Genomic DNA, 22,672 nt, shown 5'->3' on the forward strand with positions numbered 1-22,672 from the left:
GACGTCATCTAAATATACCAGACAAATCTGCCACTTCAGGCCTGCCAGCACTGTATCCATTACTCGCTGAAACGTCGCTGGTGCGGAACAGAGACCAAATGGCATCACCTTGAACTCAAACAGCCCATCCGGAGTTATGAATGCTGTCTTCTCGCGATCTCTTTCGTCGACCTCAATTTGCCAGTAGCCGCTCTTGAGTTCCATCGATGAGAAATATTTGGCGTTGCAGAGGCGGTCCAGTGTGTCGTCGATGCGGGGGAGGGGGTAGACGTCCTTCTTTGTTATGTTGTTCAAGCGGCGGTAATCCACGCCGAATCGAAGTGCGCCGTCTTTCTTTCTCACTAGAACAACCGGTGCCGCCCATGGGCTGTTTGAAGGCTGGATGACGTCGTCGCGAAGCATTTCTTCGACTTGGTCCCGGATGGCTTGTCGTTCTCGCGGAGACACACGGTAGGGGCTTTGACGGAGAGGTCAGACGTGTTGATCCGTTATAATGCGATGCTTGGCAATTGGCGTCTGTCGCAACTTCGGCGATGTCGAAAAGCACTCACTGTAGTTTTGAAGCAGATTGCGGATCTGGTCTTGTCTGTTCCGGTGCAGGGCTGGGTTGATGTCGAAAGTGGGCGAGTTCTCTTGGTCAGGCGGTTCTTCTGCGGAGCGGTCGGAGAGGGCGAAGGAATCTCGTACGGCAGATATTGCGTCGTAGAAAGCAATCGTCGTTCCTCTGTTAATATGCCGGTATTCTTCGCTGAAGTTAGTCAGCAGTACTTCGGCCTGGCCATTGTGGAAATGTGCGATGCCTCTTGCGATGCTGATTCCTTGGTCTAGTAGCAACTGCATGTTCCCCTCGATGATGGCTTCAGTGTTTATGGCTTTCGTGGCGCCTACGGTCACGATAACGCTTGAACGGGGTGGGACGCTCACTTCTTCCTCCAGGACACTTAGGGCAACGTGATTTTCCCGAGTTTTCATCGATGCGATGGCTTCGTCCGTCGAAAGCGTGATCAGCTTGGATCGCAGGTCGATGATCGCCTGATGCTCATTAAGGAAATCCATACCCAAGATCACTTCGCGGGAGCATTGCGGTAGCACAACAAAGGTCGCAGGATAGGTATGTCCTTTGACAGTCACTCGCGCTGTGCTTCGTCCTGATGGCGTAATGAGGTGGCCCCCAGCGGTGCGAATTTGTGGGCCGTCCCAAGCCGTTGTGACTTTTCTGAGCTGCGCAGCGAATGTTCCATTCATCACCGAGTAATCGGCTCCTGTGTCGACTAGAGCGGTAACTTTCCGGCCGTCGATAGTCACTTCTAGGTCGGAGGTCCTGGCTCTTGCATTGCATGTCGCTCTCGGCGTCGGGTCACGGCTTCGTCGCGTATGCGAGTCACGGGTTGGGCGTGTGGTCGAAGCTCCTCTGGGTGGCGGCGTCGATTTCAAGGTAGCTTGCGTCGTGGTCGAGGTTCTCATTGTGTGCGGCGTCGGTGCAGCGAGTGTCGGTTCTTCATGCGGTGTCGCGGGTGCAGCGTCTTCATGGGGCGTGGTCGGTGGAGGATCTTCGGCGTTTAGCTCGTGAGCAACCTCACCTCCAGAGGTTGCTGCCTTTAGTTTCCCCTACGGGGGCTGGGCGACCTTGATCGTACCGCGGCTGCGTAGCTGCGGCGTGGCGACGCAAAGCGCGAGGTTGACGGCGATGGTGAGCGCGAAAAGCGGTTCGGCGTGTACTCTTCTCGACGCAGGTACTCGTCGATTTCGTGCGGACGTTGTCCGAAGCGTGGTCGTGGGGCGTTAACGGCAAATCCTCGAAGACCGATACGTCGGTACGGGCAGTGACGAAGAATATGGCCGGCCTCACCGCAATGGAAGCACAACGGCCGGTTGTCGGAAGTCCTCCAGGCGTCGCATTTCCTGGGGCTTGAGCGTCGGTCATAGGCTGGGCGGGCGGGGGCTGGGAGGCGGCGTTGTGGAACGATTGGCTCATCTCGGGGAGGACGTGGGGGTTGTCGCTGGGGCTGAGCAGTGCTTACTGCAGCGGCGTAGGTGATGGCCTGGGGTTCTGTGGCCGTCGGGGTGCCAAGTGCCTGTTGCACTTCTTCCCGTACCACATCCATCAGAGTCGCTGCTTGTGGCTGTGGGGAAGATGGCAGTAATCGGCGTAGCTCCTCTCGGACGATTTCGCGGATAACTTCCCGCAAGCTGTCGCTGGTGGTGGCCGGCGTGTCCGAACGGATTGCACAGGCAGAGGAAGGACGATTGCACTGCCGAGCTCGGACGTCGAGGGTCTTCTCAATCGTGCAGGCTTCTTGCATAAACTCCTCGACTGTTTTTGGCGGCTGGCGGACGAGGCTTGCAAAGAGTTGTTCTTTTACGCCGCGCATTAAAAACTGAACTTTCTTTTCCTCGGTCATCCCGGGGTCGGCGCGGCGAAATAGGCGCTTCATCTCCTCGACGTAACTGCGGACGGGCTCATTCGGAAGCTGGATCCTGGACTCGAGGAGTCGTTCGGCTCTTTCTTTCCTCACGACACTGGTGAATACCTTCAATAGTTCTCTCTTGAATAGCTGCCATGTCGTAAGGGACGACTCGTAGTTTTCGTACCACGTGCGTGCGGAGCCATCCAATGAGAAAAAAACGTGTCCAATCTTTGCCGCATCATCCCACTTGTTGAATGACGCCACGCGTTCAAATTGATCCAACCATTCTTCAGGGTCTTCGCCTAGGGATCCATTGAAAGTTGGCGGCACCCGCGGCTGCTGCAGTATGATCGGTGTCGACATCTTCGGCGAGATTGTGGTGCTCGTAGCCGCGTCTTTTCGCTGTCTTCTGCGGTCCCGCAGTTTCCCGAACTCAGGCTCCTCTCCCTGGAGACGTCGGCTGGCTCGCTGAGCTGCTGGCTCGTCCTCGGGTGCGAAGCGCTCAGGGCTGGCTTCACGACTTGAAGGGGGCGTCCGGAACATGGAAGGCTACCCCGCACCTCCACCAGATGTCACGTGGTGGTGACGGCAGTTGAAGCAGCGATGAAGACGGACGAAAGGATCTTCTAAAAGAACTGTTTATTGGGCTGACTTGCACCCAAAATGGATTGAATCACTCGGCGGCGGCGAAGCGACAAGCGTGCTCGGCGGTCGTCGAACAGAATGCCCGCCGCTGTCGGCCGTGCTCAATTTAAAGCTGATAGCGAACATTCGAGATAAAGGGCGCAAAGTTACTAGAACATTCCGGAACAATGTAGAATCAGCTTTGCCTGGCTGCGATCAATCGAGATAAATCTAGTCGCGTCTTGCGTCGCAAACAAAGCGATAAGGTGGTGTCGCGGCAGATTTGAAAAACGAACAAACAATGCAAATATTGGCGGCAATATCCTCTGTGACATAAGTGCATAATCTATCTTCGAATGCAGACTCCCCGCCTCCCATGTTATGAGCCCTTCACACTTCTCGGTGTTGTTGCATACAACTAAATCATGCCTGTCACACATGTCCTGCAGCATGCTTCGTGTCGAATCCGTGTACCCATTAAGGTCTTCTATGAGTGCATTCATGTCGCCTAATATAATTATCTCGCCCTGTCCTCCTAGATCATCAATGTCGCTTGCAATACATTCTAACATTTTCCTGTTTTCCTCTTTGGCATTAACCCCTGTCCACAGGTATACAAAGCCAAGGAGTGTTTGCTTGCCTGCCACTGATCCTTTTAGCCATAAATGTTCCCTGCATCCCAGTCTAACCCTTTGAAAATTCATACTTTTATGAATGAATGCCCCAATTCCACCTCCATTTCTGCTGCCCTCTGTTCTATTGCAATATTCCCATGCGTAGTCTGGGTTACAGGGTGGTTGCTCCATGTCTCTAAGATGTTTTTCCACTAAACCATATACCATTAATTCTTCCTGTCTTAATTGTTCTTCTATTTCCTCCCATTTCAGTCTATTCCTGCCACCTTGCATGTTAATGAAACCTATATCTGAATTAACTTGGCCCTGGCGCTTGCGTCTCTTTGTTCCCCTATGGTTCCATTGTCCGTTTGATCTTAAATCTTCCTTCTCTACACTGGTTCCTTCAGAGCTCTGGGTCCCCCAAAAAAGCTGTGGCAAAGCACCGCCATCTATGTTGCAGAGATGAAAGTAATTGCGGATAGCTTGCGCTGACGTACAATAGGTGGTGTTATGACCGTGTTCGATTTAGAATCACTGGGACCCTAGTTCGGTTTAAAACCCCTAAATCGACTAAAATTAATGACATCTCCTCCCTCCTCCTATGCCGGCGCTCCTCCTCTCGGCTCCTCTCGGGCGCCGACGGTGGCGGCACCTAGGCAGGGGGATGCTAGCAGACGCTCCCAACGCTCGCCTTATAGTGCGCAGCAGACCTCACGCCATTATGAATTTTGTGTAGCGTTGGTTGCCTTAGCTTCGGTTGAAATGACATGATGACATGGAAGATCGAAAAATAATTGCCGCCGCCAAAGCTGCGCAGCTTTATGGGGCCTTTTGTCCTGCGATCGCTTTATTGCGGAGCATACGTTGAAAGTGGAGTGAGCGAGCGAGCTCGCGGCACTATAGTGAATGCCTCGCAGTCGTGTTTTTCAGCCGGCGCCTTTTGCCCAATCTTATTAACAATTTAACTTCGCAAAGAGGAAGTGGACCGACATGCGACTAGATGTGCGGCCTAGGCTTTATTTGAACGGATGGCGGTTTAATGCTCCTATAATAAATTCTCTCAAAGGCGTAATCCGCTCGTGTAACGGGCTGTCCTATTCAGTGGGTAGGTGATTACTCGTCTGAATTTCAATTATTGGAGTGCAGGAAAGCTTTGAGATTATTTCGGAATTCGTACACCTCGGACAGCTCGCAGGCTACTGTTAAAAATTTCCGACTGACGGTAGCCACGTAATGTTTGTAAATAGGCGAATACGAAGCTCTATATTTGCGCACTGTAACACGGTTGTGATCAGATTTTTGATGTAGGGTTGATAGGAGTTGGTTAACAGCAACCAAAAGAGACATTTAAGCGCTGTTTCGTGAGCAACTACAGCGCCGCATAAGTCATTCGACTGCTGCTTGTTAGGTGATTATCATCTTTGGTCAGCTTAGGCAGTAATGGCATGTAAGAGAACATTGCCTTCCGTCTTGTAATCTCCATGCCTAACGCGCAGTAGCCTGGACTGCCGCAGTTAATCGCTTACGGTCGAAGTAGCTTGCAACAGAAAAAAAAATCTCAAATGCTGAAAAATCAAATCTCGAATTTAATTAGTACTCTCTGAAGTAAACACGTTGGTTCGTTTAGGAATCGTGAGCAGCATGAACAGCGGAGGCTTCAACAGCGATAACCACCCCTTTGGCGTCGAGTTCGTGAGCGACGGAATCCAACTGCAACAAATCAAGTACGTCCAGCGATGCGCCAAACATGAAAGACAGACCTCCACCGCGAGCAGCATGAACATCGGAGGCCCTAACGGCATGAACCGCCCTGTTACTATCGAATTCGTGAGCGAAGGAGTCCATCAGTAACGATCCATATACGGCAAGTAATGTGCGCAACATAAAAATTAGACATATATTGCGAGCAGTATGTAGAGCGGGTATTAAACAGTGAGAACGGCCTCTTTTGTATGGGGTTCGCAAGCGAAGGAGGCTAACTGCGACAAAAATTCCAGCAGCAGTGCGCAAGATGAAACCTAGACCTCCAACGCGAGCAACGTACATGGGGGCTCAAACTATTTGAAGCGTAACTTTCGAGTTGAGCCTGCGAACGAGTTTGACTGCAACCATGTCGACACGCCACGAAATGGGCACAACATCAAAGTTGCACCTGCAGAATCTAGCAGAGCTGGCACGGTAGGCATATAACAAAAAGAAGCACAGCTTTCGTAGCCTACGAGCAAACGAGTCCATCTACAACTATGCCATACCACATTTACTGCGAAGAAAGACTGCAGTCACTCGCGCTTCGCACCAAATTACCCGAAAAAAAAAAAGCACGACTGACAACTGAAGAACGGCCACTCACCTCACAAAATGGTCGATACAGCCCATTATCGAAGTTTGCTCGGCCGATCCTGTGCATCTAAACCTTTCGACGAGGCGCATTGCTTTTTGCAGACGGAATTACAAAAAATCTTTTCCGACTGCCTCCTCGGTTCGCGCATTCACACGCGCAACAGAAGCTCGGCATCGCGGCAACGCGTAGACGCCGTCAAAGATGGAAAAACCCTTCCCACCAGAACTGTTGCACAGAAAGAAAACGAAGCTCGACTCGTACCGCGGAACAAAAAAGCACGCGCTTAAATGTGACCACGGCGCCTCGGCCAATGGGAGGATCGACTATCCGGCGGCGCGCTAGGAAAGGAGGGAAGCTGGCGAGTTCAAAGCTTTGCGTTAATTTTGCTTCATTGAGGGGCTTTAGTTCGGTTTGAGATTGTTTTTATGGAATTCTCAGTTCCAAAGCGACTAAGACTTGAGGAACGCCGTAGTGGGGGGATTCGGTAATTTCGGTGATCTGGGGTCCTTTAACTTGCGCTGACATCGCACAGGGGTTGTGGATTTGATTTTGGAGGACCAGCAGACGAAACCTTTTAAGACGCCAACTTTTCCGAACACCGAGCCCTGCGACAACACGGTGGTTTCGCCCCTTCGGGCACCAGCGTGGGTGCAACCCTTCGCGGCCTCTTCGGGCTTCAGACAGGCAGCGTCGACCGGACCAGTGTGCGTAATGTTTTGTGCGGGTGGGAACCACTACGATGTCATGTAACTCGTACCGCCCGAGTGCCTGTTATGTGCGCCTCTCTCTACTGTTGTGGTCAACGAATACGACGCCAATGGTGTCCTTCCTTTCCTCTTTCTTTCCCCTTAAAATCCAAACCGACGCACAACGACCAAATCAGGGAGCAGCGCCACTGCAGCTTACGAAAGTGCAAGCATATACACTTTATCTTTTCAGTACACCGCAAAATCAAAATATCTGAAAGCCACGCTGAAAAATAGCGCTGCCTAGCACCGTGTGGTCTAGTGGGTTTGAACTATGCGCACAGCAGGCGGCGTGATTAAGACAGGCGATATGCCTATGTATAAGAAGTGGCATGCGTGGAGATGAACTCTGCATTATGCATCCTGCACGGAGCCAGCGACGGCCTCAGGGTTTTACTTTTGCTTCAGAGCTCATCGTGATGAAGGCTAGCGCAACACAACAAAAATGCATGTCCATCTGGTTTACCGCGTTTACGACAGTATATTCGCTACTACCCGCGACAAAGCGAGAATGAATGAATGATTTTCTGTTTCCATTCTTAACTGCCTTCATGCGGCTCTGCGAACTTCTACACTGGTGGTAGGTTGCCTCTTTCATTACTTACTTGTATTCAAAGCGTAAACCGCGTTTTAAACGCTTTGTGGCCCGGCGTGCACTGCTCAGAACCTTAAGGTATTGTCTAAGAAGTACTGCTGTACCCTTGCGAGCATCGTCCTCGAACCCCTTACCACATGATATTTTTATTTTGGGATAAAGAAATTACAATGAGCTTCATTTCGACCACGAGGACCCATACTAACACAATTTTAGAAATAAACTATATAGTTGCCGCATTTTTGGAAAATATTGGGTACTCTTTGTCAAAATATAAAACTGCATTTCAACAACCATAACTGAATAAAGATAGAATAGTGAACCATACGATGGTATTTTTTTTTACATCCGGCCAGACTAGGCCATAAAACGCATGACTGGAAGAACTGTTATGCCTGTACACTTCTCTGTCGTTTATTTCAAAACACTTTCAATGCGGTTTGTGGAAGCCGGCATTTTGTCCTCCAGCCGAGTAACAATGCTCGTCTAAATAAAACGCAGTTGTGCGACTATTGAAGGGCAGTTCACAGCACATTGTTTCACAAGGCAAAAAGACAAATGTTCTCTTTCTCTATGCTTCCTTCAAAAGCCATCAGCGGAGCCAAGAGCGCCACGCGGATGGTTGTCTTGATTAGCCCTCTTACTAAGGCGAAAGCCTTTCTTGAGTCATCAATGTACTGAGGACATGTCCTCAGAAAACGTGTAAAAGTGTCCGCTCAACCTTTCAATAATATATATATATATATATATATATATATATATATATATATATATATATATATATATATATATATATATATATATATATATATATATATATATATATATATGTGTGTGTATGTGTGTGTGTGTGTGTGTGCGTGCGTGCGTGTGTGTGTGCGCGTGCGTGCGTGTGTGTGTGTGTGCGCGTGCGTGCGTGTGTGTGTGTGTGTGTGTGCGTGTGCGTGTGCGTGTGTGTGTGTGTGTGTGTGTGTGTGTGTGTGTGTGTGTGTGTGTGTGTGTGTGTAAGGAAATTCGACGACAGTGGAACGCGAACCCACGAAGGCACCGCCCAGTGGATTAGCAGTCGATCATCTTAACCTCTGGCCCCCCTAGTCCAACCGAACGAAGCTGTTTTACAGGGAATGTGTCGTAAATTGAAACCGAATATAACGAACAAACCGGATATTACGAAGGTGTATTATGTCGTAACTTGAACCCTAAACTAACTCGAGAAGCATGAGGCGATCGTGTAGAGCCACAGATCTCAACAGGATGAAACAGGCTTTTGCTTTTGCCTTGATGCACGTATGCTGACTTGAGTGCTCCCCTCAATTTTTTCACACTTGAATTGTGCCGCTCGTTTTCTATCACCGCGAAACCTTTTCAGCCTTATATATCAACAGGCTTAGTTAGATGGTTTGTTTTCTTAGCGCACCGTGTTTTCATTGTCTTTTCCTTCATCGTTTTTGTCATTGCCGTGCAATGACCATGCATGTTTTGTCACTGTTTTAGGCGAATCTAATTTTTGTTCATCCCTTTGAAGGTTTCTTCACATTTCAGCGACTGCTTCCTGGCCTTCAGTAATCTGCACTGAAAAAAAAAGTAGCTCCATTACCGCTTACTTTCTTCTTAGTCTATCTTATCTACTGCGGTTTTTACTGCCTCCATAAAAAGGAGATCGTCTTCTTCGTCATTCTCTCTCAGTACAGTAGCGTCGCTTTTGACACCACTTACCGAATTGGTATAGGACCTCACTCTTAGTTCGGCCAAAAAATCTGCTGGTGTCCTAACAACGCTTTAATTCTGAGGCGTAGCTAACTAAGTAGGGCACGTAGTTTTCTGACTGCGAAAGAGCATGTAAGATCGCTCAGATGCATGCAATTTATTGTCTGCAGCTGAATTTATGAAGCGCCAAATACTGATAAAATTACCTATAGCTGCATGCTGCATCATATGTTATCCGCAAGTAAATTGCACTCTCATAATGAAGTCAGAAGGGTCATCGAGCTGCAGGTGCTGTAAAAAACAACAAAGCTTTTCCGTACTATTAATTAATTTCTTAAACGCTGTCATGCTTAAGCAGAGCAGAAAACCGGACAGAAGGGAGACGGGAGGCGACACGTCTTGTTTTCTGCCCGGCTGAAGCATGAACCCATACCAACCAGCCCAGTTTTCCGTTCTCGTTAAACGCCATCTTCAGGTAGAATACAGAAAATTGTTTTTCAGATCATTCAATTTCCTCAAGAAACCCCGAACAGTACATCCACGGTAAGAAATCCTTTTTCACCTTTTACGATTACTTCGGACAAAGAAAATGCACCGCATACGATATATGATGCGGTATGCGGTAAGGGTTAACCAGCGAGTTGAGTGACAAATAAACGGAAAAGAAGCAGAACGAAGCAAGCTGCGTTCGGTTCCCCTCAGCACCAGTTCAAAGAGATGGCTTCTAGCGAACGTGCACGGCCGAGAAGAGTTCTGGCTCACCTTGAGGAATTTTCCCCAGGGCTCGACGGCAGCGGGTGTGATGTGCTTCTCGTCTTTTGCCTGCAGCACATCCACCAGGCACTGGCCCATCACCTCGAAGTGTTACGGCTTGACTCCCTTTCGGCGCAGGTGTTCGGTTGCGTTGCGCCGCACCAGCACCTCGAAGGTTGCAGGGTCGTGCAGGCTCTCCACCATTGAGGTGAGGTGGTATCCGATGGAGCATCCGTGCGCCCTGAATGCCGGGTCGTCCTTGAGCTTGGCGACGGCCTTTCCGCGGAAGTTCCTAAACATGTTCAGGTATTCGGGGTGCTTGACGAACATGGAGAGGAAAAGGAGCACGCCGTACTCGCGGTTGTCCTTGCAGAAGTTGCGCCAGGTGTCCTGGATGAGATTCACCTCGTTTTCTTTCAAGCCCGTGTGCTCGTCCGGCAACTCGCCAGCCTTGCGGCTCGCGTTGCCCATCGCTTCCCCGATTGGTTTTCTCGAGGACAGTTCACCGCTGCTACGGCCACGAACCTGGAAGGCGCGATGAGACTAGGAGCGTAAGGGTCGCAGTTCTTCTTCTTCTGCTTCTTCTTCTGCTTCTTCTTCTTCTTCTTCTTCTTCTTCTTCTTCTTCTTCTTCTTCTTCTTCTTCTGCTTCTTTTTCTTCTTCTTCACCCCAGGTATATGGCACATACCCACGCGGGGGGATTGGCCAATGTGTAGTTGAATAAACAGAGAAGTTTCCACGGAAGATGACGACGAAATTGTAGCACCAATCGTGAATTTAGAAAAATCAATGAATAAAAACAAGAGAACAATATTGACAGTTAAATAACAGACAGCATTTTGGTGAAAAAAGAAGAGCTCGTAGAAATTTAAAAGAATTAACACATCAACGTACCAGTTGCAATTATGTAATCGTGGAGAAACCCACAAATAGAACCCAATGCAAATAAATCCCTTGGCGTTCGCACCAAACGATAATAATACTGGCAAAGATAAAGGGAGCCCTAACCTGGAGAGAGGGACCTCCACGTAAATCGTTCTTTGAAGTGCGAACTTTGGCCAATAGAGGAGAAAATGGTCTAAAGATGCAACTGCACACTTATTTAGGATAAGTGTGCAGTTGCATCCCCGACAACTCGCAGTACTCAGAAGGAGAGGAAGCATCGACGCTTACAGCTCAGAAGACGCAAGATTGATCATACTTTGACATAACACTGCCTCAAATCCTGTTTCATTAGTGATGCACAGACAAGTTTACAAATGACAAGGCGAGGAATATGCACCAGCCTTTCACATGCGATCACTTTCTCAGAATAATTTAGTATGACGAATATTAAGGTACAAGCACTAATCTTATAAATACCAACCCTGAGCAAAATAGTGCGGTGTCTGATCGCATCTGGCCTAGCGCGAGCGCTCCGTCGCGCCGCACTTCTCGCTCATCGTCTTCTACGCAGTGCAAATCCATGCTTTTGCACCAAGTGTCGAAGCGCTAGCAAGCGAAAGCGTAACTCTATTGTGATATCTGGTGCCATTTTTATTTACCACGGCCCGCGAGTACTAAACACACATAAATACAATGAGAACAACACTTGTCATGCCGGATATAGGCCCTGCTTTTTTGGCGCCGCATTATAGCTGCGGCAACCGCATGCAGACTGCCTCCACTCACATCCCTATATAGCCGCATACAAATAGCGCATGTGAATACAGATCATTAGCAAAGAAACGCAGAGCGGGACTCACCGGCCATGCGATTCATTCAGGCTTAGTAAAACCACGCACGAGTCTTCGTTGCCTTTACAGATGACAAGACGTCGCAGCACTGTCTTTCTTCGTGGCTTACCCATTGAAACTCGCCAATGTTGACAGGCCGTAATTCTGGTCGTTGGCTTCCAAAACACACTCCTGCTCACCTTCCTATTGAATGAGTTCTTCACACGTGTCCGCCGTACAAGCATTCAAGCAATGCCTCAAAGAGGCAAATAATACAAAACGCGACGCGTCATTTGCGCTGCAATGGCGCCGACGGCTGCGCTTTCGCGTCGTTCAAAAATTTGAACCGACAAAGAAATTTTCTTTTTAAATCACGATTATTTAAATTATCTTCACAACAAAGGCAATTCATATTTTAAATTATTTTTACAATACTAACGAATATTAAATCGCTTTGAGTTACTTTTTTTGGCAGGTCGTTTGTAGAAGCTGGGATCCTGTGATCCCCTGAAGTGAACCGAATGCCCTAGCAGATGACGGAGCAGATTACGGTGTTGATGGAATGCAATTTCGTTAGATGCCAGATAAAATCGCCAAGTTGCGACAAAGACAGCGAAGAAATACGCCGTATGTCAAGCTGGCGAATTTCGTGGATAAGTTGAACGCAATTGGCACGATGGAGAGCAGCTGCGATGCATTAATTTGCGCGACACTGGCACGCTCACCGGAGATCATGAAACTTAACAGCCTACTCTGTGACCAGTACAAGCGGATTGCTTTGTTATCAACTGCGTTACGAAACTACGTTGATACCTGCGTCACACTTCAGCTAATATGCAACAGCGGCTAGCACTCGCCGCATCCTGATCGCGTGGAGTTTCACAAGCAAGAGCCCACTAGCGCATCGAAGCAGCTGTGTTTTCGAGTTCGTATCGTTACGATAAATACGAGGTGTTTTGGCACGTACTGCAATTGAAGTTCTCAGCCTGTGCGTCACGAACGGTGAGGATGGCGTCGCGCACGATCTTAAATAATACTCGCCGCAACGCAGCCGATAACCCAAGCATATGGGCGATAAAAGGTGTTCACCAGTACTGCATACGTGGGCATAAGGTATCGCTAAGTCGCAGGCCAATCGCTCGCTGCTCAATTTTCCAGCCTACTGAGTGCAAGTAGCAAGCTGTTGAGCCAATCAGTGAGTGAGCCGGAGTGAGCGAGCCCAGCTTTCGGGAACGACGCCGCCCGCGAGCGCACCGGGCATTGAACTACGCGCTACTCCCTGGCTGCCCTATATATAGTCGTCGCTAAGCCTAGCCGGTTTCACATCGATGCAGCAGCTGAGTGCACTTTGGAACTGGCTAGCGCTGAGGTGCTGCTCTCGTCATTGTTTTACTGTGAACCTCCTCTCATAGTAAAACAGATATGCTCGGTTTCCGCGACACCTTCAGGAGCGAAGCCAGCTGAGGCCAGGAGAGCCGCAATTGAGCAGCAGCAATTAAAGGTGCTATGGGAATACATTTGTTTGTATTACTGTTATCGCTTCTGCCAACAACTCGATATTGCTCAACGATACTGCATCCTACGGCTTAGTATGGACTTGAACAAACATTACTGTCGCATTTTTCTGATGCTGACGGCCGGCATCCAGGCTGGCATGCCGGCCCCAAGAAGGGCGCCCGTACGTTATCATGACGCTTAATTGTATCGCCGTGGTGCACATCAAAACCGCCAGACATCCTCCTGTTCGCTTCGATTGTCGTAGCACACAGTCACACTGGGACCAGAGCACTTTAGAGGACCGAGCGCGGGGGCGCAGGATCTAGACTGTGCCCAAGCAGACGAAACTCTTGAAGCGCGCGATTAACGTCAGTCCCAAGACTTTATTCTCATTTCGACCGAGAATCAAATCGGTTCAAACTCGCCGGCCGCCGCATTTCACCTTCGGCTGCATACGCTGTTCTCTATATTTAGCGACATTTTTGTGTCACCGTCATGAAATTTTCAGTGAAGGCAATGAAAGACGTCGTAAAGTATTTTTTTTTTGCTATTTTATGATCAGCAGCACGTCACTGCCGCTGAAAAATTCTCCGCCAACACTGTATCAGTGTTGGACTTAAGAGCGTTAGCTACGAGAGCTTCAAGTGTTTAGATCGGGGTGCTCAGCAAACGTAGAGGATAAAAATTACAAACATCTGAGGGCGTTTACTTTCGGAAACATTCCTTCTAAGATACAAGCAGCGCTATGTACTTCAAAGATTTTGCACTACTATTGCGATTTACAGCCTCCTTCGCTATATCCGGTATATACCCTCCTTATATATCAATTAACGAATTGTATAAACGTCTGCATTAAAACAAGACGAATCGTTTGACAGCATCCGGAACCCTCTGTGACAAACGATTAGGCCATATGGCTGTCTGTAAGTCCCCGGAATGCACGGTTTGGGGGCGAAAAGGTCATCGGTGCGAATCCCACTCATATTTTGGGCTCCATCTCAATATTTATTTTATCCTCAGGAACATGAAAAGTCAAATGACACCACTTCGATCATTCTGCATCAAACGGGCAGCCCCAAATTTGATGCAAATGCGGGTCCCCGGAGTTCCACTTCGATAGGCGCTATACTGGCATATGTAAAGCGGATCGAAAGCATGGGTGACAACTGAGGCTCTACGCGCCCGCTCTTGCTATGTGATACAGCGTGGTAACTGTCTTGGCCAATTTGACCTTCCCTGCAGTCAGACGTGTCCTTGACAAACGTAGTAATAAGAGCTTACGCTCTTAAAACTGAAACGTGGAAAAATGACATCGGGATTGCTTTGAACATATATACAGAGAACTGCGTGCATGTACATACATGCTGCCTTTGTGGCGCCGTATGATTATGGCGAGTAATTTTCCCTGATTGACGATTAACGACATTCTATTCCGCGATGCGCGTATATGTGTCCTTGACCTTTTCTGCACCTGTATTAGTAGCGGTACATTATGTTACATAGCTTGAACACGTCATAGAATCCAGGAGGACACTGACTTTCAGTAGCGCCATTCGACTTGCGCGCGCCGATTGGTGTGCAGGCGCTGTCGTGGCTGGCTATACATGCCGCCACCGCAAGCACGTGCGGATACGCAGGCACCGCTGGCTTCGTCGCTTGTGCATTACAGCTTTATGGGCTTTCAAAGCCGCATTATACTCTTGAGCATGCACTACTTTCGTCACACTGTCATGTGGGAACAGAAGGGAATTAAGTTGGTTCTCGAGCAGTGTCTCTCCTCTAAGCCAATTCTCGTTCGGTGAGAGAGCCATGTCGCGGGAAGCTAGTTGAAAACTCGATTCGCCAATGTGAATGAGCACTTCATTTCGCTCGCTGCCCGTCACCAACAGACCAGAGCAACTCGCATCCTCTTCGCGACTCGCCACAGTGACCGGGCTTTGACGCATCTTTGGTCAATTTGATCCTATCGTTGTCACTCGACAGCACGACAGTATTTCTAGAATTCTGCAGTAAAACAATTACCTTCACCAGAAATCTGTCTCACGACACATCACACGATAGGTATCTATCGCCCGGCACAATCCATGACCGGTATCTGTCGCGCGGCATATCCCACGAAAAGTTGTTGTGTCGCGCGACAGGCCGCACGACAGGTACTTTTGTCGCGTAAAAAGAGGCGCGCTAGATGTCTGTCGCGCGACTGAACCCACGACAGGCAACTCTGTTGAGGCACGCAGTCTCTGTCGCGCGGCACGACTCCCTCTGTCCCACGACCGTACCTGCGACAGAAACCTGTCGCGCGACAAATGCTGCGACAAGGACCTTCTTCGCACGGCAAAATGCAGGAAAGATGTCTGTCGTGCGGCAGAACCTACTACAAACAACTTTGTTGCGAGAAAGAACCCATGACACGGACCTTGTCGCGCGACACAAGGCACGACAAGACAGCTTGTCTTGCGACACAAAATTGTTTCCCGCGACAGATGCGCGACAAAAAATTCTGTCGTGCGTTTTTTACATTGTCACAACGGAATCACCTTTAACGCAGCAAACTGGAAGCCATGAGGGCCATCGGTGGGCTTGAGCTCAGCTCTAGATATTTGTCAAGAGAATGACGAAATGAACCCATTGCTTGAATATAGGCACCAGTCATGAGAATTTCCTACCATAGGCAAGCCTCCTCACTTCGCAGGTAGCCTCGTTGTCTATGCTTCGTCACGTAACTCATTGTCCCTACCGACCTATTTTGTTCTGCCGTCACGTTTACTGGAAGCGGACAAAAACAGACCCGCCCGCATTCATCCTCCACAGTAATATCTTGCTTCGTGCTCCTTTAGTGCGCTGTCCGTCAAGATCGTCACACCGTTCTGCGTGTGCCGTCATACATGAAATTGCCAGAATTACGGACTGTGAAAAACCACAATTTGCGGTCCTTGCCAACTTGTTCTTGATACTATTTATTAGTATAAAGTAACTGAATCGCCCATCTACTTTTTTGCAAAAATTATCACTGTAAGCTAGGGGAGATTCCTACGGTTGCTGCTGCTACGCTGTTCCCTACGGTTAACGTCTCAGTCTTCCCCGACGCCCTTCTCTAGGTACTTCTCCTTTGATGCTTACATCGCAGCTTGGTGATCTTACAGGACTTTCCCGCTCATGTCCTGCAATTTATTATTGCAAAATGGGTGTATTTTGATCACTTGGGTTCCGAATGTCACGCAGATTCACCGATTCATGTCGTCACCGTTTTATGCTCTCGTCCTTACCTAAATGCAGGCGCCTGAGTAGTGCCAGTATTTTTGCCAGAAATGAAAAAAATTCACCCCTGCAGACGTGCTCCAGTCCCCCAACGCGCAGTGATTCTACTGAACAGTGTTACCTGTGCAGAGTTGGTTGCGCTTCGTAAGTGACTAATCGCGCAACCGGCACTCATTTCAAATGGGTCATACTTCCTAGGCCTGTACCTCGCCCCACGTGGCCCGTATGACTTTTCCGAGAACCGAAAGCCAGCAGCCATACCATGGTCTACGTCTGCGCAGCACTGTCAAGAACCAGAATACAGCATGGCATAGCAGCAGATCATTCTCTAGTGAGCGTATAATCCCATGCGTTTGGGACACATTAACCCTCAGTCGCTCATTTCTGAAACTAATCGTTCAGCATACTATTTTCTTTTATGTTTCTATTTACTTTTCGCTTTAAGCCAATATTCGCCACAAAAAGAAACAAGAAAATTGAGCTACATCCTTGGCAAGCTCGTTCTGGCTTAGGAGGTTTTTAATAGCGGTCTCAGCGCGGTACTAATATGCCATTTGAAGAGGAAGAAGTTCCTATTATCGTTACGTAACGAGACCTGATAATGGGGTTAATTATAAAGGTGCAGATGTGAAATAGCTCTTAAAGTTGAAGTTTTCGCCCGGTTTGGCTGTGGTGTCCTGTCTGCGGCTCGCTTCGCTGTTTTAACGCGAAAGTTAAGGGCCCCGGTAAGCGGGAACCTTGACGTCGGCGCAATTTCGGAGAAAGTGGGTTTCCCACCCTCCTGCCACCTATATCACGTGGCCTTGACTGGTTGCAGCCTGCCCACCACACTGTGAGTAAACTTCTAAACTTGGCAAATGGCAGTAAAATTAATGCTAAGTTCCGAGAGGCTCCTTGCGACGAGCAGCCTGGGTCTCACAAGCCTAGGCTTTGTCAATGTTTGAAACAGCTATGTACCGGTGCAGTCCGCCATCGGTTAACCACTGCACCGCTGCACCAGTAGTGGTATCGGGATTCTCCAGGATATATGATGATAAAGCGTGATGAATTCTGCATATATGGACATATGTACGGAACCCAGACTGCAAAGGAGTATTTGCGTGGGACGAATCTAATTTTGTCGCACTGTATTCTTATGGGTAGATTGCGGGTTATTAGAGTCTGAAACAAATAACCATGTCCGTGTCTGCGAAGTGATATGTAAAGACTACCCCATACCGATGAACAGACACATTCATGTTATCTCGTCATACGCTAAACGCAAGTCCTTGATGTCCCTTCAATTTTATATTGTTGACAATTCAAGCAACAACTTTTGTTGTTTTCTCTAAAATGAAACAATCAGCAAAACAACAAACAACGGCAAACAAACAAATATTGCTCCCAACTATTTTTTAAGAAAGCTGCTTTTAAGCGGCCAATATCCACACTTGTTCTGTTTTGAAATAATTGCGCATTTTACAAATTAGCCTAACCGCTTCGATCGTTTCTTTTTCTGCGTGAAATGAAAGCAGGTAAGCAAACAAAGACGAGATAAATAACACTTATTTTTATTGCCCACTGAGTCACTCGGACATCTGCGCATTCGAAATTGACGCGTTGCGGCCTTCCACCGTAATACGCTTTGTTTTAGCCGCTATGTTCGTCCTTCATTTTTGCGGCTTCCAAGGCTTCCCCAAAAGCAGCACGCTCTGTGACGAAGAAGTCGAAGAAGCACCACCACTGCGAATATTTTGGTCAGTGGCATCCCCATTCGTCCTGATATAACAGTTTTTGTGTATGCAGATGACATAGCTTTTTTCGCCTCGGCCAGGGATATCCTCTCCCTTTACCACATTCTGCAGGGATATTTGGATGCTCTTGGAGTTTGATTGCAAGGTATTAATTTATCCCTGAATGTAGACAAATGCGGAGTTTTGGTATTTCCTCCAGACAGGCCTTTGCACATTTCATTATTCCATCGCTCTCTCCAGATTCCACAAGTGGAATCCGTAAAATATCTGGGTGTTACTTATCATCCGGCATTAGATTGGAGCCTTCATATAAAGAACAATGCGTTTAAAGAAAAACGCGCTCTAGGCCGGCTGACAAGAATCGCCAATAAAAAGTTTGGGATGCGCCGCGACACGTTATTGTTACTATAAAAAGCCTACGTAAGACCTATACTTGAATTTGGTTGTATTCTGTTCTCTGGTAGCGCAAGCTGCAAGATTCAACCCTTAATCTTACTGGAAAGGCGCGCTCTCCGCCTCTGCCTTGGTCTCCCAAAATCAGTTTCAAACGCCCTGCTTTATCTGGAAGCCCGTATCCCTGATCTAACTTCTCGTTTTTAAATACTCACGGTGAGAACTTTCCTCAGGTCGATGAACCCAGTGACTGATGTCTGCACTCCTATTTTTGTGTCTCAGCCGGCCTTATTCTATTCTCATCATTAGCCACGGTATCAAATGCCACAAATTATGTTAACGCAGAACCTTTTAACACCGATTGGTGCTGATCTGCGTTCTTTGCAGTGGGCTGATGACACGCCGGCAGCAGTGGAATGCCATTTCGACCACATCTTCCCATCTCATGCCAAACACGTGCCAGCAAACATTTCAAACGGTATTCTATCGGATCACATAGAGAAATACCCCCATCATACGGTGCTTGCTACCGATGCCTCCGTCAACTGCCAAAAAGCTGCAGTTGGCATCTTTTCGCAGGATTTGGCATGGAGCTATTCTGTCCGCATCCCAGGCTATATTCCTATATTCGTTGCGGAACTTTTGGCTCTTGGAATGGCCCTTCACAAAATTCCATGCCATGTGTCTCATGTTATTATTCTCGCTGATTGTTTGTCAGTGTTAGTCTCCCTTGACACTTCACAAGAGAATTTTTGAGCCGTATCCTGCGATTTTTTGTCCCATGCACTTTGAAGGTGGTCTGTTTTGTCTGGGTCCCTGGCCATGCAGGTATTCATTCAAATGAGGTGGCTGATTACTTAGCAAAGTCGGCTCTTTACGGGTCAGTGACACATCCCGTCCCGAATTTCAGCCTGCTGGCGATTTCCAGGTTTCAGCGGTTCCTACATATATCAGCCAGGTTACGAGATCCCTTACTAAATACCACTGACTATCAGCACATAGCATACAATTGGAACGTCTGTTCGTGTAAATCAAGGCTGTGTGAGGTAACAATGACGCGGTTGCGGTGCAGAATTCCAAGTTTGAATTTATATCTATGCAGATGTGGGTTGACACCGACGAACCTATGTGACGCATGTGGGAAAGTTGAATCTTTAGACCATTTTCTCCTCTATTGCCCAAAGTTCGCACTTCAGAGAAAGATTTACGTGGAGGTCCCTCTCTCCAGGTTAGGGCTCCCTTTATCTTTGCCAGTATTATTATCGTTTGGTGCGAACGCCAAGGGATTTGCATTGGGTTCTATTTGTGGGTTTCTCCACGATTACATAATTGCAACTGGTACGTTGATGTGCTAATTCTTTTAAATTTCTACGAGCTCTTCTTTTTTCAACAAAATGCTGTCTGTTATTTAACTGTCAATATTGTTCTCTTGTTTTTATTGATTGATTTTTCGAAATTCACGATTTATGCTACAATTTTGTCGTCATCTTCCATGGAAACTTCTCTGTTTATTCAACTACACCTTGGCCAATCCCCCCGCGTGGGTATGTGCCATATACCTGGGGTGAAGAAGAAGAAAAAGGAGCAGAAGAAGAAAAAGAAGACGAGGAAGAAGAAGAAGAAGAAGAAGAAGAGGAAGAAGAAGAAGAAGAAGAAGGAGAAGAAGAAGAAGGAGAAGAAGAAGAAGAAGAAGAAGAAAAAGAAAAAGAAGAAGAAAAAGAGAAAGAAGAAGAAGAAGAAGAAGAAGAAGAAGAAGAAGAAGAAGAAGAAGAAGAAGAAGAAGAAGAAGAACTGCGACGCTTACGCTCCTAGTCTCATCGCGCCTTCCAGGTACGTGGCCGTAGCAGCGGTGAACTGTCCTCGAGAAAACCCATCGGGGAAGCGATGGGCAACGCGAGCCGAAAGGCTGGCGAGTTGCCGGACGAGCACACGGGCTTGACAGAAAACGAGGTGAAGCTCATCCAGGACACCTGGCGCAACTTCTGCAAGGAGAACCGCGAGTACGGCGTGCTCCTTTTCCTCTCCATGTTCGTCAAGCACCCCGAATACCTGAACATGTTTAGGAACTTCCGCGGAAAGGCCGTCGCCAAGCTCAAAGACGACCCGGCATTCAGGGCGCACGGATGCTCCATCGGATACCACCTCACCTCCATGGTGGAGAGCCTGCACGACCCTGCAACCTTCGAGGTGCTGGTGCGGCGCAACGCGACCGAACACCTGCGCCGAAAGGGAGTCAAGCCGTACCACTTCGAGGTGATGGGCCAGTGCCTGGTCGATGTGCTGCAGGCAAAAGACGAGAAGCACATGACACCCGCTGCCGTCGAGGCCTGGGGAAAATTCCTCAAGGTGAGCCAGAACTCTTTTCGGCCGTGCACGTTCGCTACAAGCCATCTCTTTGAACTGGTGCTGAGGGGAACCGAACGCAGCTTGCATCGTTCTGCTTCTTTTCCGTTTATTTGTCACTCAACTCGCTGGTTAATCCTTACCGCATACCGCATCATATATCGTATGCGGTGCATTTTCTTTGTCCGATGTAATCGTAAAAGGTGAAAAAGGATTTCTTACCGTGGATGTACTGTTCGGGGTTTCTTGAGGAAATTGAATGATCAGAAAAACAATTTTCTGTATTTTACCTGAAGATGGCGTTTAACGAGAACGGAAAACTGGGCTGGTTGGTATGGGTTCATGCTTCAGCCGGGCAGAAAACAAGACGTGTCGCCTCCCGTCTCCCTTCTGTCCGGTTTTCTGCTCTGCTTAAGCATGACAGCGTTTAAGAAATTAATTAATCGTACGGAAGAGCTTTGTTGTTTTTTACAGCACCTGCAGCTCGATGATCCTTCTGACTTCATTATGAGAGTGCAATTTACTTGCGGATAACATATGATACAGCATGCAGCTATAGGTAATTTTATCAGTATTTGACGCTTCATAAATTCAGCTGCACACAATAAATTGCATGCATCTGAGCGATCTTACATGCTCTTTCGCAGACAGAAAACTACGTGCCCTACATAGTTAGCTATGCCTCAGAATTAAAGCGTTGTTAGGACACCAGCAGATTTTTTGGCCGAACTAAGAGTGAGGTCCTATACCCATTCTGTAAGTGGTGTCAGAAGCGACGCTACTGTACTGAGAGAGAATGACGAAGAAGACGATCTCCTTTTTATGGAGGCAGTAAAAACCGCGGTAGATAAGACAGACTAAGAAGAAAGTAAGCGGTAATGGAGCTACTTTTTTTTTCAGTGCAGATTACTGAAGGCCAGAAAGCAGTCGCTGAAATGTTAGGAAACCTTCAAAGGGATAAAAAAATTGTATTCGCCTAAAACAGTGACAAAACATGCATGGTCATTGCACGGCAATGACAAAGACGATGAAGGTAAAGACAATGAAAACACGGTGCGCTATGAAAACAAACCATCTAACTAAGCCTGTTGATATATAAGGCTGAAAAGGTTTCGCGATGATAGAAAACGAGCGGCACAATTCAAGTGTGAAAAAATTGAGGGGAGCACTCAAGTCAGCATACGTGCATCAAGGCAAAAGCAAAAACCTGTTTCATCCTGTTGAGATCTGTAGCTCAACACGATCGCCTCATGCTTCTCGAGTTAGTTTAGGTTTCAAGTTACGACATAATACACCTTCGTAATATCCGGTTTGTTCGTTATATTCGGTTTCAATTTACGACACATTCTCTGTAAAACAGCATCGTTCGGTTGGACTAGGGGGGCCAGAGGTTAAGATGATCGACTGCTAATCCACTGGGCGGTGCCTTCGTGGGTTCGCGTTCCACTATCGTCGAATTTCCTTACACACACACACACACACACGCACGCACACACACACACACACACACACACACACACACACACACACACACACACACACACACACACACACACACACACACACACACACACACACACACACACACACACACACACACACACACACACACACACACACACACACACACACGCACACACACACACACACACACACACACACACACACACACACACACACACACACACACACACACACACACACACACACACACACACACACACACACACACACACACATATATATATATTATTGAAAGGTTGAGCGGACACTTTTACACGTTTTCTGAGGACATGTCCTCAGCACATTGATGACGCAAGAAAGGCTTTCGCCTTAGTAAGAGGGCTAATCAAGACAACCATCCGCGTGGCGCTCTTGGCTCCGCTGATGGCTTTTGAAGGAAGCATAGAGAAAGAGAACATTTGTCTTTTTGCCTTGTGAA

General features: G+C 47.9%; 1 protein-coding gene across 2 annotated transcripts in view; it reads left to right on the forward strand.

Moving 5' to 3' along the window:
* The window catches only part of LOC144100717 (cytoglobin-1-like), a 209,038-nt gene that overhangs the window by 155,516 nt on the left and 30,850 nt on the right, over positions 1–22,672 (forward strand). Inside the window, exon 1 of one of the 2 annotated variants that reach the window (XM_077633557.1) lies at positions 20,227–20,733. The exons of the other annotated variant lie outside the window; for it this stretch is intronic. Within the exon in view, the coding sequence (XP_077489683.1) occupies positions 20,272–20,733 (462 nt within the window). The 5' untranslated portion in view covers positions 20,227–20,271. Of the gene's footprint in view, positions 1–20,226; positions 20,734–22,672 lie in introns of those variants that run through there. 2 annotated transcript variants of the gene reach the window in all.

This window comes from Amblyomma americanum, chromosome 8, assembly GCF_052857255.1.
Source record: "Amblyomma americanum isolate KBUSLIRL-KWMA chromosome 8, ASM5285725v1, whole genome shotgun sequence".
Classification (NCBI taxonomy): domain Eukaryota; kingdom Metazoa; phylum Arthropoda; class Arachnida; order Ixodida; family Ixodidae; genus Amblyomma; species Amblyomma americanum.